General features: G+C 36.9%; 1 protein-coding gene across 2 annotated transcripts in view; it reads left to right on the top strand.

Moving 5' to 3' along the window:
- The first annotated feature begins 352 nt into the window (after positions 1-352).
- The window catches only part of dpf3 (double PHD fingers 3), a 43,841-nt gene continuing 32,268 nt past the window's right edge, over positions 353-11,925 (top strand). For both annotated transcript variants that reach the window (XM_062045131.1, XM_062045130.1), the window contains exon 1: positions 353-462. In XM_062045131.1, the coding sequence (XP_061901115.1) occupies positions 431-462 (32 nt within the window). In that variant the 5' untranslated portion in view covers positions 353-430. The remainder of the gene's footprint in view (positions 463-11,925) is intronic.

Raw genomic sequence — 11,925 nt, 5'->3', positions numbered from 1 at the left:
TCCCCGTAGAAAATGACGTAAGGCATTCTCATTGGCTGTTTTTTGTAGGTAGACTTTTAGTTTGAAACTATTGCCCCATGCATTTACAAAAATACATTTTTTATTTGATTGTTATGTGACGATTGCATCAATCAAATCGATCACAAAACGAAACATCGTGAAACACTGTTATTTATATCTTCATCGCACAACAAAAACTGTAAAAAAAAGAAGCATTTTTTTAAAAATTTTTGATACAATATAATATAATATATAAATAATAATATATATGCTTGAAGTGTTGACAGCATTTCCAGAAGCCACGCCCAGTGCATTGATGCTGCGGTTGCATTGGCTGCAGTGTGCAGGACCGCATTGGTGCTTTTCCCCCCTCATTCAGCTCCCAAACTACACCGAGATTTGGAATATTACGTTACAGTCCCGCTGCAAAATGGCGACTGTAATTCAGAATCCCTTGAAATCGTAAGTAAGCGTTTATTATTATTACTATGTTTACGTGTGATTGCCGGAAGAGTGTCTGAGCTGAGAATCAGAGAAACCGACAACAGATTTGTTAGCCTTTGTTATTATTCCAAGTGTACAATCTGTGTGCGTGATCTGCAGGTATCATCTTCCCTTTGCTGCAATATTGTGGAACACGCAAAGCAAGAAACACAGATCGTGTGAAAATGTCTCTCACGTGCACTTTTACTGAAAGTAAGTCACATAACGAAAGGTTGCTGCAAAACAATTACTTTGCAGTCATTAATACTTAGTCTTTCTGCACAGCTAATGCTCAATTTAAAACCAACACTTGCTATATTGTGTTTGTTTTCACTTTTCTTTGTCCTCTTAAACCGAAGTTCCTAATAATACGGTCAATGAGATTGTGTCTTGCAAAAAAGTACAGCCTTTAATTGACCTTATTAAGTACCTAACATAACATTGCTTGTGTCCATCATAATATTTATTTAATAACTATGCTAACCGTTTGAACACAAGCACATATGCATTTTAATGTTGGTTTTGTGTGCCAAAATATGGTTTAATTTTTATTAAACAGCTGTGCATTCTATTACTTTTTTACTGGCACTGATGAGCTAAATCACGCTCCTGAATTCCTCAGTGAAAATGATTTGGAGGCATTGTAAAGCATGCAGAGCTGCACACTTTAAGCTGTTGAATTCCTGCAAAACCGCTAAGGCTGCACACAATATGGCAATTGCACTGTACTGTACTTTGTTTTTGTTGTCATGCATGTCCAAACAGCAGTTTAGTGAGCAGCCCTGTACCCTGCAGGGCCCGTCTGTTGTCAGAAGAAAGTCTAAGAGAGCCGAAAATAATCTTCGCCTGGGTTAAAATCACACACCTCATCCACAGGCTCTAGTTTTGTTATTTAGATTCAGGCATTGCTCGCTGATACGATACGTTATGACAAATGTTTTAAAAAATGCAGAGAAAAACTCTGCATCCACACATTTATCCAGACTTTCACCAACATCTAATACTGCCTGCCCTATGACCTGTCAAAGTTGTATTTACCCCTTTTACAGTAGTAGTACACTTCTTACATTATACTCATGATGTTTTTTTAAGCACTTCCTCACAAACTTAATCATAGAATTCGATTTCACTGAATCGCTGCCGTTTTCTTGTTGTGATGCTGTCAATATCAACAAATAACTATATCTGACAACTACATGCATGTCTTTTATTAACGCTAAATTTGTCAAAACACAACTACTCAAAATGTGTGTTGGCCCATCTTAGGCAACTATATTTCATTTCTGTACAAAATTCATAAAATGAAGACGACTCATTTCAGTAATAGGAGTGACTTTTTAGCATAGATTTAGCAAATAAATGAAATATAGCCACATTACATTTACGCTAACAGGGTAACAGGACTGAGCAAAAACCCAGTGACACTAGTTAAGTGTACATTTTAAAGGGGCTGTTTGTAACTAGCTCAAACTTACCATTTTTTAACCAAAAATATAACAAGAATGCAACCAGTTAGCTTATGCTACCATTAGTGGTTGAACAGAACATACTGTATATATATACAGGTATATATATATATATATTTTTTTTTTTTTTTTTTAAATGTCTACTTATTGAAGCGTTGAATTGAATATTGGTCGATACCGATATTATTCCGATACGATATCAGCAGGAATCATACATACTTTGATTATTATTATTATTATAGTGTGGAATGTTAGAAAAGGTCTGATCAAGCAAATTTAGTCAAACAAAGAACAATGGTTGGTATGAGAAACACTCACCTATGTATTGATAACGGTCTGGAATGGACATGTTCTGTCTTTAAATTGAAATAAAGTGGTAAATGACATAGTTAATAATTATATGGAATAAAATAGCCTGTCAGCCTAAGGAATTAGTTTGGCGTTCATGCTTGTCACTCATACACATGTGCACGCAGAGAGGGAATGCACATACACAAAAGCAGTCCAAGAAAAACAACTACCGGTAACAATTTGTCATGTTTTTTGTTATAATAGAATAAATGTTCAATTACCGCTAATATTAGTAGCTGAGGGCAACACTGAAACACAGGGGACAGGGAAGGTACTGGGTTCAATCCCAGGGCTCAGGGATTTTTTGTGTGGAGTTTGCATGTTCTCCCCGTGATTGCGTGGGTTCCCTCTGAGTACTCCGGCTTCCTCCCACCAATTACTGTGATATGAAATTTTCATATAGTTATATCCCGAGTTGGGATAAAGAGTATCACAAAGATTTAAAAGATATGACATGTTTATTATATTTTATGGTAAAGTGTAATTATAGGAAGCAGAAACAAGCAGCAAATGTTATTTTTCCAGCGTTCAAGACATTTAAAATGCATCTTTTGAATGGTTTTGGTTAAAATTGTAATCAGATCAATGTGTATTTGTTACATGAACTTGCTCACGATCAAAGAAAAGCATCAAAATATGTCAAACTGTATCTTATTTTCACAACATGAGGATGTTACTCAAGAAAAAGCATGTATTTTTCTGGCTGAAAAAATAAAGCTGCTTTGTGTTGGTTTTGGATAAACTCAACCTTTTGAGGTACATGTGTTACAATAAACATTGACAATACGTTTTTAGCGGTGAAACAAAAACACATAAGCAGTAAAATAGTGCATTTGATGTAATGGAAATTGTCATTGTAGTGTGTTTTTATGCAGTGTACTGCAGAGAGGGAGTGAAGAAGGGGGTCAGGAGGATTGTGTATTTTTATGAATGTGTGTTTGTTGCATGTGTCATGTAGCTGTGCGCCCCTCCCCCCATGTTGCATGTTCCAGTGATGGAGGGGTTTAGTTTTTAGGGGGGTTGTGTGTATGTGCATGTATCGCATACGCTCACAGAACACACACATCCTTGGCCTTTGTGTGTGTGAGACATGATTGTCTCTCCTGCAGAATAATAAAAACAACATCAGCAGCATCAGAATCAGATATTAACTCCCCCCCAGCCCCCTTCCCATGCAACCCTTTCAGTGATGCCCTTTCTCTACCCCCACACGTGCCCCCCACCCCGGCACCCTGCCCCACCTTTCCCCTTTGTGTGTGCACATAAAATGAGGGTGACACGGGTTGAAAAGGAACACGTGTGCCCCCGCACTATGTCAGACGACCCCCACCCAACATAATTTTTGTTGTCTTGGCTCCTCCCACTTCTTTTAAAAAAACATGTACGTTTGCATTAACCCTTCACTACACTGTATTTGAGCATAACAAGTCTGAAATGGGGATGGTTACGTTAAACACATGCAGTAATCCTGTTAATTGGCTCTAGACTTGACCGTGGTCAATGAATTTCAGCCAAGTAGTTATTCATTATTAATCGAATGTTTTCATACATAGAGAATAAAACATGTTTACAACCTTCTAAATGCACTTTTTAACATTATGAGAGCCCTCTAACCATGAAATAATACCAACATAATCACCTTTGCACCCCTTTAATCAAATATAGTAATGCTGCTTCAGGCTGACCAATCCTGAATCCTAGTACTGTAAATTCCAGACTATAAGACGCTACTTTTTTCCTAATCTTTGGACTCTGCGGTTTATAAATCGGTGTGGCTATTTTATGGATTTTTCTTCGCTGACGGCCATAATGCAAATAGTTTTCATTAAACACATGTAAATACATTTAAATGGTCTGTTAATGTTTGTGCTATGGCACCATCTTTTGAAGGTGTTTGCTTATTGCAGGTGCCTAGCAGTGTTTCCTGCTGTTTAAAGCTTTAATCTGAAAGTAGAAGTGTCATTCCGTCTTCTAATCGTCCATAGCATTTCTACTTGAATTGATTCTTCATCCATCACTCCAAGCAATGTTTGCAAATTTTACAGTATAACTAAAACAATTTTTACTAAACGTCCCATGTGTGATGTCTGTAGGAGTGTTTTCATGCATATTTGTAGGTGCTATCAAAATGTAATGAAGATGGCGTCGTTAGCATTAGCTAATATGCTAACACGTTTTGTATTGTTCCAGTTTCACAAATTCCTCAGTAAATTCACTTAGATGTCACCATGGAGTTATTAAGTCTGTTAAGCTGATTGGGGAGCTAGCTACCGCAACTAGTGGGTCTATGACGATGACGTCCGTTTTGTTTGATCAGCCGTTTTATTTCCGTGTTACAGACCCCGTTTAAGGTATGTAAATAAACATTTGCAAAATCTTTCTGTGTAAATAATTTATTTCAAAACATATATATCTGCGGCTTATAGTCCGGTACAGCTAATTAATGGATTTGTGCGGCTTATATACCAGTGCACTCTATAGTCCTGAAATACAGTAAACACTTGTATTATTTTGTAGTGTGGAATGTCACAAAAGGTTTGATCAAGTGAAATTAATTACACAGAGAACAATGGTCGGTATGAAAAACACTAACATATTCATTATTAACTGTCTGAAATGGACTTATGTTGTCTTTAAAGTGGAGTACTAATAACTTTTTAGTGACGCCTAGTTGGCACAATAATTCATTAGGTTAAGTTCATAAGATAGATAGATAGATAGATAGTACTTTATTGATTCCTTCAGGAGAGTTTCCTCAGGAAAATTAAAATTCCAGCAGCTTTGTACAGAATTGAGAACGAATTTAAAAAGTATAAATGGTATAAATGGAAAAAAATAGAAAAATATTACAATAAGAATAAAAATAAAAAGCAACAATAAGAATACAATTATAACAGTAAAAATAATAATATAACAAGAGAAACTAGGCAGTAGTGACCATGTTATGAAAAAGTATTGCAGTGTTATTGTTTTGCATCCCCTGTCATCCAAAAATAAAAACATTTTTTTTTTTTTTTTTTTTTTTTAATTAAATCTACATAGAAAAAAACACAAGATACACTTTCAATCAGTGCATCAACCCAAAAAACCTCCCCCATGCACACTCATCCACACCCACTCACACAAAAGGGGTTATTTCTTTCCAATATTCTGGTTCCCACAACATAGACAACACATCTGCAAGGGACACATTCCCTGAAGCACACATGATTGTATAGGCTGCTGGTCCACTAAAACTTTCATTAATTACTATTTTTTATGTAATTATTTTTATATTGTTTTACTTTCTTTTTTATCCAAGAAAATGTTTTTTATTTATTTATCTTATTTTATTTTATTTTTTAATAAAGGGCCTTATCTTCAACAGACCAGGTTGTCAATGAAATTAGATTTGTTTAAAGGGTTTTTTAAACCAGGCCCAGTCCAGATAATGTCCAAGTCGGACTCAGCAACACACACCTTCATTCATGTACACAGAAAAAAATTAGGGAACACAAAAGATTGCATATAATTTATAAACAAAATTACATTTTAATTTATGTACAGTCCAGATTATGTCCAGGTCACTCAAATTAGGGAACACAACAACAGATATCATATAATCTATAAACATAATTATACTTTCAAAATAAGCCTTTGAGGACTTCTCATCTTTTTTAAATGTTTTTTGGCATCATTATCGTTTTCAACCATGTAACTTTCTAAAGTTAGAAAATACTGAATAAATGTTTTAAAGAAAGTAATACAAAGTGAATATCTGTTTTTGGCCTTAAAAATAAACATTTTACCGAGTACTATAATTAAATTGACTAAATCATGATTGCCAATGAACTCTCCTAAAATAACAGAAACCACATTAAGCTTCATAAACAAACCAATCCTTAAACACATTTTTTCAATTTCCACCCAAAACAAAGACACAATATGACAATACCAAAACAAATGCAGGGTGGATTCAGGCTCCTGACAACAACATTTCCCTTTCCATAATTGCATAATTTTGTCCAGCTTTCTTAGTCGATTATCATAATTTACTGAGCCTAGATCTTCCAGATTTTCTGGGACAACAACACCAAGTATGTTAACTGGTCCATCTGTCCACAAAACAGGCACTTTGCATTCCATTCGAAAGGACGTTCCCTTTAGATTTCCGATCCTTAACATTTTACATTTATCATAATTAAGCTTAAGGCCAGATTGCTGTGAAAAGATGTCCAAAAGATTAAGAAGGTTCCGCAAACAATGAGGAAAAATCTTATTTTTGTGAATCAGCCTTTTCTGACATGAACTTGATCAAGAACAAACACAGAACACGCCTCACTGATGCACATCTGCAAGACTCACTCAGAGTTGCAGTGTCAAGTTACACACCAGAGTACAACACACTAGTTAACAGCATGCAATGCCAGGCTTCCCACTAACTGACAAAGAAACAGATAACAGATTTGGTGTCCAGTTCAAAGTGTGACATGATTTAAAAATTTGAGAGTTTACTTTTGTATTTTACATGAGTTATTATTTGTACAAACATGGTGCAAAGTAATTCATGATTTGTTAAAAAATGTTAGTGGCTAGCTAGTTAAAATGGGATATTGTGATTTCACAAGACTGTCTTAGGAGTGATCATTTGAAAATGTTCAATTTGAAAAATGTGCACTTAGAGAAAATGTAAAAATAAAGTGTTGCATATTGATATTTATCTGTTTCTATATATTTTTATTGTGAGAAATCATTAAGATGATCAGTGTTTCCACAAAGATAAATATCATTAATTATTAATAATAACAGAGTTAAAGGTAAATTGAGCCAATTGGCTACTTCTGGCAATTTATTTAAGTGTGTATCTAACTGGTAGCCCTTCGCATTAATCAGTACCCAAGAAGTAGCCCTTGGTTTCAAAAAGTTTGGTGACCCCTGTTCTAACACAATAATGTTTTAAGAAAAAAGTGGAGGCGTCAGAACTTGAGGCTCAGAACTAAACAACTTTACATTTGAATGCATAAGACAACAATAACAAAATAGGATGGATTTTTGTTTCAATACTTAAGAAAATTCCAAAGTATTTTTTGTTACTAATGCGCTAACTTTGCCTGTATGGGAACCCAACTCCATTTCCTCTCCATGTTCGTTTTCATGCTATGTGTTCTTTGCAATATTTACAAACATTTTTTAGTTAAAAACTACTACCATTTTATACTGTTGTAACACTTTTAGGCAGGCGGACAGGAATGTTTTAAATGAAATCTATTATAGAGTTGTACATACACTTTCTATAGATACATTCAGTATACAGTATGTAACACTGGTCAGTCTGTGCAGTCCAGCGTCACTCGAACTGGCAAGCACAAATCCTCATTGATTGAGAGTTAAGTTGAGCAACGCTTGCTAATGCTCATTGTCTAACACAGCTCTTAAGGCACCAGTGAGTGATGTTCACACAATGTACAACTACACGCTAGCTGGCTAGCCGTTATATATAGCTGGGATTTATTATTTATTTATTCATTTATCTAAACATATGAATACTACAAGTCTGTAGGCTACTAGGACCTAGCAGCTACACAACAGCTAAGCACACAATGGCACACAAGCTAGACTTGTCATAGGTGTGTCCTTTGAACAATATCGCAGTCTAAAACATCACATTTGTCAATATAAACAAGTATCAAATCATTTTAGTAGCATATTACTTACACATACAAAGTCCCTAAGGGAAAAGCCGATTAGAAAGTATCCAGTGACAAATATGTTCGCATCATTCAACTTACTGCGTCATGAGCTTAACTTGATGAATTATTGTGACAACTCGGTGTTGCCAAAAAACAATTACCACTCTACTACATATTAAAGACAGCATAAGATGGTTAATAAATAGATTAATGTTTTTCATACTTACCATTGTTTTCTGTTTGACTAATTTCCCTTGATTAAACCTTTTCTAACATTCCGCACTAGAAAATAATAAAAGTTTGTGTGTTTCCTGCTGATATCGTATCGGATCAATATCGGTATCGGCCAATACTCAAGGCTCCAATATCGGTATTGTATCAAAAGGGAAAAGTTGTATTGAGATTCGGGACACCCCTATTACACACAAATGTTTCCTATTTTCAAGCAGCATTATCCAAAATAACTGTTATCTACATTTAAGCCTTCTATGGTGAGCAAACATGTTGATTTCTGAGCGGGTGGGAAAAGAAGATGTTTTTCACAGAAATGCAAAGAATGCTAAGTTGGACAGAGACCAGCACGTAAGGATCTCACAAAGATGTGTAGCTTTTGGGTGGAGGGAAAGAGAGGTGAAAGGTGAAAAGGGGGGAAAAGATAAATTAAAAAGACACAACATTCGGACAAAACATTAGGTACACTTCATTCAACCTTGACAAACATGATTGAATGCTTAGGCTGCTTCTTACATAAGTGTGTGTGTGCGTGCCATCACATGCATTTCCTTTATGTGGCTCCATTAAAATGGAAAAAGTTATTGTGTGTGTGTGTGTGTGTGTGTGTGTGTGTGTGTGTGTGTGTGTGTATGCGTATGTGTGTCCTGAGAACACCCTCAAGCTAGCAGCTTTACTAACCGAGAGCACGATTTAGGCATCACAGATTACATGATGTATCTCTTGTTTGCTTCATATTTAGTCTTCTGATGCTTACGTAACATTTATGGCAGAAAACACATTCCTCTCTAGTCCATACCTTCCAGCATACTGATGGATTCTGCAGCCATTGTGTGCGTGTGTTTGCTAAATGTATAAAACATTTCTCGATGGACTAAAGAAAGGGGACATACCTCTTTTTTTGCACATGAATGTTAATTGTGGATCTGGAAAAGACATTTTGGGCAATTGTATGCTTTTATAGTGATGGGGAACATTTTGGAGGAAACCTATTTTCGTTCCCAGTACACAAACCATAGTCCATTAAGGCAGTGGTCCCCAACCACTGGGGACCACAAGAAAAAAAATAAAATTAAACATTTGTTTTTATTGTTTACATTTTTTTTAAATCAACATAAAAAACACAAGATACACATACAATTAGTGCACCAACCCAAAAAAAAAAAACACTCCCATTTACACTCATTCACACTCATTCGCACAAAAGGGTTGTTTCTTTCTGTTATTAATAGTTCTGGTTCCTACATTATATATCAATGTAGATCAATACAGTCTGCAGGGATATATTTGTATTTTTTAATGACAAAAAAACCAAACATTTTAGACATACGTAATAATAGTTAAACAATAAAACATAACATCAGTCAATATAAACAAGTATCAAATAATTTTAGTAGCATATTACTTACACATACAAAGTCTCCAAGGCAGAAGTGTATTAGAAAGTATCCAGTAACAAACGTGTTGCATCATTCAACTGACTGTGTCATGACTTTAACTTAGTACATTTTTGTGATCACTTGGTGTCGCCAAAACAATTACCATTTCACTTCAACTTAAAGACAGCTCAAGTCCATTCCAGACAGTTAATAATAAATAAGGTATTGTTTTTATACCTACCGTATACTGTTTGACTCATTTCTCTTGTTCAAATCTTTTTTTAACATTGTACACTACTAAATAACATAAGTATTTATTATTCTTGCTGATATCGTTTGATCAAGTAAAATTAGACTAAAAGAGAACATTGGTAGGTATGAAAAACACTAACCTATTTATTATAACCTGTCTGGAATGGACTTATTGTTATGTCTGATTTATCATTGTGGATGTGACCCCAGGATGCAGTGACAAAGAGGCAATGTGCATGTAAAAAGAGCCCTTGTATTAGAGGAAAAAACAAGCAAATGCATGACTAGGCAAGGCTCTACATAGCAACACAAGTGGAGTGGTAACTGTTATTTGGCGACACCTTCTAGACACAATGATTCATGACGCAGTATAATGCGGACACATTTGTTACTGATTAGTTTCCAATATGGCAGAGGGGTTAGTGCGTCTGCCTCACAATACGAAGGTCCTGAGTAGTCGTGAGTTCAATCCCGGCCTCGGGATCTTTCTGTGTGGAGTTTGCATGTCCTCCCCGTGACTGCGTGGGTTCCCTCCGGGTACTCCGGCTTCCTACCACCTCCAAAGACATGCACCTGGGGATAGGTTGATTGGCAACACTAAATTGGCCCTAGTGTGTGAATGTGAGTGTGAATGTTGTCTGTCTATCTGTGTTGGCCCTGCGATGAGGTGGCGACTTGTCCAGGGTGTACCCCGCCTTCCGCCCGATTGTAGCTGAGATAGGCTCCAGCGCCCCCCGCGACCCCGAAGGGAATAAGCGGTAGAAAATAGATGGATGGATAGTTTCCAATACGGGCAGCACGGTGGAACAGGGGTTAGTGCATGTGCCTCACAATACGAAGGTCCTGAGTAGTCCTGAGTTCAATCCCAGGCTTGGGATCTTTCTGTGTGGAGTTCGCATGTTCTCCCCATGACTGCGTGGGTTCCCTCTGGGTACTGCGGCTTCCTCCCACCTCCAAAGACACGCACCTGGGGATAGGTTGATTGGCAACACTAAATTGGCACTAGTGTGTGAATGTGAGTGTGAATGTTGTCTGTCTATCTGTGTTGGCCCTGCGATGAGGTGGCGACTTGTCCAGGGTGTACCCCGCCTTCCGCCCGAATGCAGCTGAGATAGGCCCAAGGACCCCCTGCGACCCCAAAGGGGACAAGCGGTAGAAAATGGATGGATGGATAGTTTCCAATACACTTCTTACTCGCAGACTTTGTATGTGTAAGTAATATGCAACTACAATTATTTTACAAATGTGCTGTTTTAGACCGCAATATTGTTCAATTAAAGACACGCATTACGTATGTCTAGCTTGTGTGCTTAGCTGTTGTGTAGCTGCTAGCTTCTAGCATCCTATACCTTTACCTTTTGTAAATTGCTTGACTAAAATACAAGAAAAGACTAACCTTGTGTGCTTATTGGAGGACATTTATATGTTAATTGGCTGTCCAGCTTTGAACAAGTAAACACGCTTCAGGATTGCTTTTGCTACTGTAAATTCCTGGCTATAGACCGGTATTTAAACTGCACCCACCAAATTTGTGAAGAAATACATATTTTTTACATATATTAGCCTCACCAGACCATAAGCTGCAGATATATATCGGTACAAAATATTTTGTATATGTTTATTTACATACACATCGTTTCCAAACGGTACCTGTCACAGCAGTAAAATGGCTGATCAAACGAAACAGAAATCATCGTCATGGACCCACGAGCTAAGAAGGCTTGCTTTTCAATCAGCTAAACAGACTCAATAAGTCCACAGTGACGTTTTGGTGTATTTACGAAACTGAAACAATACAAAAGGAATGCCATTGTAAGTTAATAATACTAACACAGACGCATATTTGCTAGTGCTAACAACACTAGCTTGATTATCCATCCATTCATTTTCTACCGTTTATTCCCTTCGGGGTCGCGGGTAGCCTATCTCAGCTACAATCGGGCGGAAGGCGGGGTACACCCTGGACAAGTTGCCACCTCATCGCAGGGCCAACACAGATAGACAGACAACATTCACACTCACATTCACACACTAGGGCCAATTTAGTGTTGCCAATCAACCTATCACCAGGTGCATGTCTTTGGAGGTGGGAGG

Source organism: Entelurus aequoreus, linkage group LG04, assembly GCF_033978785.1.
Source record: "Entelurus aequoreus isolate RoL-2023_Sb linkage group LG04, RoL_Eaeq_v1.1, whole genome shotgun sequence".
In the NCBI taxonomy this organism is placed as follows: Eukaryota; Metazoa; Chordata; class Actinopteri; order Syngnathiformes; family Syngnathidae; genus Entelurus; species Entelurus aequoreus.
This window is presented reverse-complemented; position numbering and strand designations above follow the sequence as displayed.